General features: G+C 38.2%; 1 protein-coding gene across 4 annotated transcripts in view; it reads right to left on the bottom strand.

Moving 5' to 3' along the window:
• The window catches only part of LOC138056034 (coiled-coil domain-containing protein 177-like), an 85,328-nt gene that overhangs the window by 75,561 nt on the left and 4,767 nt on the right, over nucleotides 1–5,000 (bottom strand). For all 4 annotated transcript variants that reach the window (XM_068901903.1, XM_068901937.1, XM_068901980.1 and 1 more), the window contains exon 3: nucleotides 849–872. In XM_068901903.1, coding sequence (XP_068758004.1) covers nucleotides 849–872 — 24 coding nt within the window. The remainder of the gene's footprint in view (nucleotides 1–848; nucleotides 873–5,000) is intronic.

Raw genomic sequence — 5,000 nt, 5'->3', positions numbered from 1 at the left:
TAACCATAAAGACTCGTACCAATGTGTGAATATTGATATATCGAACGTGGCCAAAAACATTTCAAAATGCCGACCTTTCGTGAGGGAAAGCTCGCTAGAAAGAAGAATGGCCGTTTTCAGAGCACAGCAGTAAAGAGCAAAACAAGAAACGTTTTGGACTCTCACAAAACAAAAAGTCGAGTGATAGCCTTGATAATGCTAAAGAAGATTTAAGTCCGACTGTGAAAGTGAAACCGCGCTATCGGAGAGACGTGTTGTCGAGGGGTCGAGCTTGGTTTGCTTTCTGTTTCCTCCTAAACGAGGTTGGTGACCTATCTTTTTTTTGGCATAATTTTATTCTCTTACTCATCTTCTTTGCGCTGTAAAAAAATTACAAAAAATTTACGTCAGAAAAAAAAGTTACAGGAAAGATAGTATTCGTAGCCATCACTCGTGGACACAAAATTGTCTCCTCGAGATCACGCACCCGAAGAACATTTGTAGTCAGTGCCTTTTCAAGACTTGTGCCTGTGCCATAAAACAAACATTAAATTATTCCTTTTGAGCAACACAATTCACCTGTTTTGTTATTTCAAGAATTACGTCAAAGCTGTGCTTCCTGTTCGTGCAAAACGTAGCCTGAACCGATGGAATAAACTTGTCCTTGATAGATGAAGGCGCAATGATTAAATGAGTAACTTGAGCAAGTTATGTCTCTCAAACGAGCTTGGTGACCTACTTTTTTAATTGCACATTTCGAGTCACCATAATATAGGGAACAATCGAGAAAAGTTTTAAAAAAATCTTACGACAACTTCCATTACTAAGGAATCACCTTAAGTGGTCTACTTTAAATTTAAGGATCATACCTTTATCCCAAACTGACTGCAAGCCTAAACAAAAAATACAAAATTAATAACTGCATGCACATTATTATTCTAGCAGTGGTTATCAAATCAGAGCCAAAAATAATTGGAGCACAGTTAATGGCCACTAACTAATGGCAGTTTGAGGCCATTAATTAACCAGCAGAGCATGTGGTGGCTATTAGATTCAGACTGTCACAGATTAAAATACCATTTCCCTCTGCTTTTAATAAAATTTAATAGCTTCAATATCAATGACCATCATAGCATTGAGTCTGCATTGTTAAAAGTTAACTGGGAGACTTACTTACATTAATGTGCACACCAGTGTTTAATTAACTCAAGACATGCTTTTATTACAATTATTGTAGATACATGATTGTATGAGCACGCCTGCCTTTGACACAAGTTCACCACCAATATTGGGATTTCATTGTCAGATCAGCTTGCATAACCGTCTCTAATTCTCCAAACTCCCCCTGGTGTTTAGATGAGGCTATGGTTCAAACACGGAAAACGTCCTCTGTTGCTTAAATAATACACTTAGGAATGAAGGGGGTAGTTTCTAAAGAAACTGTGGTGCTGCGTCGGTGGGGAAGTAGTATACAAAACTTTTTGGTTTTATCAAGTTGACGGAGTTGATAATGTAAATTGGCCACCGTACAGATCGAGATTCTAACAGCTGATGTTTCAAGCATTAGCCCTTCGTCAGAGCGAATCGAGGAATTGTGGGTTACGTGTAGTTTTTATAGTAGAGTAGGTGCTACGCTATTGGTGGTAACATGGAAACGTAAAAAATAGGAATATATCAGTTACATGTAAATGAAAAGCGTTCGTTAATACAGTGAGGATTAAGAGTTCAACCAGCATCGAATCATCAACAAAATCTTTGGCCACTTCAGCACTCAGTCGACCTCTTCAGCCCCTTTGCTTTGCCGCTAATAAACTCAGCAGTAATTTCAGTTGATCTTGAGGAATTTTACTTGCTCTTAGGTGTACATTAGTGAAGTGTGAGGAGTAACTGTAATACCAATGGAATTGAAAGCCGTATTTTGCCTTTGGTGCCAACTGGAAAAGTTGTGAAGTTTACGAACTCAGGTGGTTGAAAATGACACAATACGTCCATCCTACAGCTTCTCGCAAGCTAAAATCTGTTGTTGAAATCTTAGATGTTTCCCAACTTAAAAGCACTCTAGAGCTCGAACCCGGTCGGGTTAAACAATACCTTTGCAGCCACAACTTGAATAAAAAAATATAACTTACCGGTACATGTATGTGTGCTTGATTTGTACAGGTGAGTTTCTGATTGGCGAAGATTAAGGACGGTGCCTACTACTTCAATTTTGCACGGTTGTATGAATATGGGGGGAAAGCATATTTTATTTTAAACAAGTGTTATTGAAATTAAAAAAATTGGGGGTAGCCATGCATTTTTCAAAGATACAAAGCAATGTATGGCATTCCTTTCCAAAGTGAAGGTTAATTACCTCTGAAAAATGCATCGCTACCCCCAATTTTCGTTTTGGATACCACGAGCACTTGCTAAGTTTGGCTTTCTCCACATACCGGTAGTTTTAAGCCGCGCAAAAATATCCCTGCACTAGTAAGCACTAACGATAGGAAACCCGGTATCTGGAGATGAGCAGGACGTATGCGCAATAACAATAGTAGGCACTGTCCTTAACAATGGCTCACCTCACGCATCCAGCTGAGATTTCGGGAGTGAGCGCTGGCTCATTTCCTGAAACAGTGGCTGGTAATTGAGCCTTATAGGGGTCATGTAGACCCTTAGAATTCAGGGGGTCGCCAAAACACGCTCTTGAGTAAAATTCAATCGTTTCTACAAATTGCTGTGACAGAAGGTTTCCTGCACATCATGCATGTCTTGCAGTTGCACTAAGCAAACATTTATTCCACACACAATAAGCAAGGACTGTTGTAGTTGTTTCTGCTTCATCTCTATTAAAGACCTGATGTTACATGTAACTCCTGGTGCTTTACCTTTGAATTTAAAAGTATCGCAAAAGCTGGGAGTTAAGGTTCTTGGTAAAGGTAAATTTGGGCGTCTCACTCTAATAATGTTTGTTTTTGCAAATCTTGAATCGGTGCGCTGTGAAACCCAAAATCAATATGGTGGAAAAAGTGGTTGGTGTTATTGGAAAATTAAGACAGCATGGGAAAAAGAATCAACCAACGAAATTCTTAAGCAACAATTAAAAATGATTTAACTACATGTACATCGTTAATTTTTTTTCCGTTTTGAAAATGCGAAAAAAATGGGTCGGGCGGACGACGCTAAACGGAGAAAAAAACGAGGCCTTACCTACACACGCCGTAATTACTGAATGAATCAAATTTCTATCAAAAGTAGTGCGCGTAACACGCTGAGAGTGAAAATACAGCGTAAAATTGTGAACTGGAAATAAAATAGGCTGTGGGAAAAAATTGTCTTTACATCTACTGTATCTTGAAATTTTGCTGGGTGACCTATCTTGATTTTTTGCATGCACGTATCATTCACGATGGCAATTCAAATGAATAAGTTTCAGGGAAAGTTATCTATTACAATTTTCAGTAAACTGTAAAAATGCCTTTTTCAATGAATGTTAAATTATATACTAGTCAGATAACTTTTTGTCATATTCTCTAAGAAGTAAAATTCTACTACATAACTTTTTGTGACAGTTATTATTATATTCTTTAAGAAGTTACAGAATTTAGGGAGATTTCCAACAAAGAAATAAAAACGGTAGGTGACCGACTTAGTTTTTCACATAATTTTCAAAACTGAAAGTTAGAGGGCCTTTTTGTGGACCTCGCATGTTGCCATGGTAACCGATATGACGTCATAAGTGCCCTTACAATATTACCCAACAATGGAGTTGCAAAGATATTTATAGTTTGCCTACACTATGAAATATCCTTCTTTGGTATCTAATTCATCGTTTCACAAACATTATAGCGACGGAAAACCCTTTCGAGCCTCCTTAATTAAAAGGCAATGTTAAAATTACCAAAAAATTAAGACTTTATTCAAATAACTCAATTGATTAGCTTTAATATAATATATAGTTTGACCCTTGACAAAAAAAAGCGGCGGGACAATTTCATTTTTCCGTGGACACCTCATTTTCCTTACCGAGACCTCAACAGTAAAATGCAAACCAAAAGACAGATAAAGAAAAAAACCCTAGTTCTATAAAATTCTGAATTCTCAGTGAAAGATTAATGACAATCGATCATAAAAACACTAAAATTTCTGCATCTCTGACTTTTATGATCAGGGGCACATTCTGTCAAGGGGAAGGTCATGTTAATTTATCAAGAGGAAGAAATTGATCACATGCTCTAGGCATAACAAAGGTGCACGTGATCACCTTGTGTCAAAGGTAAATTGTTTACAAAGAAATCAGAACTACAGGCAAGAATTATTGATCGTGTGTTAAGTTTGTTAATAAGTTTGTCGTTCATAGCCAAGAAACTTCTGTCCTTTGTTTTGTTTTGTAACTGCATGTAATTAAGTGAAGCTATGATCCTCGCAGTTACAGTGTATGAACGTAATTTTTGCAATTGCGTAAAGAAGCCTGAAAAATTCAGGACTTCAACGGAGTTTGAACCTGTGACCTCGCGATACCGGTGCGACGCTCTAACCAACTGAGCTATGAAGCCACTGACATTGGGAGCAGCCTTCTCAAAATGCTTTTGGGGAGCAGGTCATAAGGAAAGTCGAGACAGTTTTGGTGCTAATTAGACACCCAGGCAAGCGCCAAAAGGAAGCAAACTTCTAGGGGGTCTGGGGGCTTAGCTCCCCTTGGGAATTTTTCAAATTTAGACCCTCACAGATGCAATTTATTGCAATCAGGGGGATTTAAAGAGATGAACTTTCACATATGGAAGTGACACTTGCATGGAGTCTAATAAGAAATACTGGAATGTTAGTTAACTAAACATTTCATATGCGCGGTCGACGAAAAAAAATATTGTGGACGTGAATTTGTATGTCAAAGATTAGCTCTTTTCAAGCTTTCAATCTCCAGTGACTTTACGTTAGAGCTAAAAATGTGTTGTGTCTGACACTTTCTGACTGGAAAGAGACGGTCAAGCTTTCTGAGGAGGCGGCTCATTGAGCCGTCGACTGGCCGGTTTTGAGAAGGC

This window comes from Montipora capricornis, chromosome 1 (genome assembly GCF_036669925.1).
Source record: "Montipora capricornis isolate CH-2021 chromosome 1, ASM3666992v2, whole genome shotgun sequence".
Lineage (NCBI taxonomy): Eukaryota > Metazoa > Cnidaria > Anthozoa > Scleractinia > Acroporidae > Montipora > Montipora capricornis.
The sequence above is the reverse complement of the archived record's forward strand: the minus strand, read 5'-3'. Positions and strand labels throughout refer to the sequence as shown.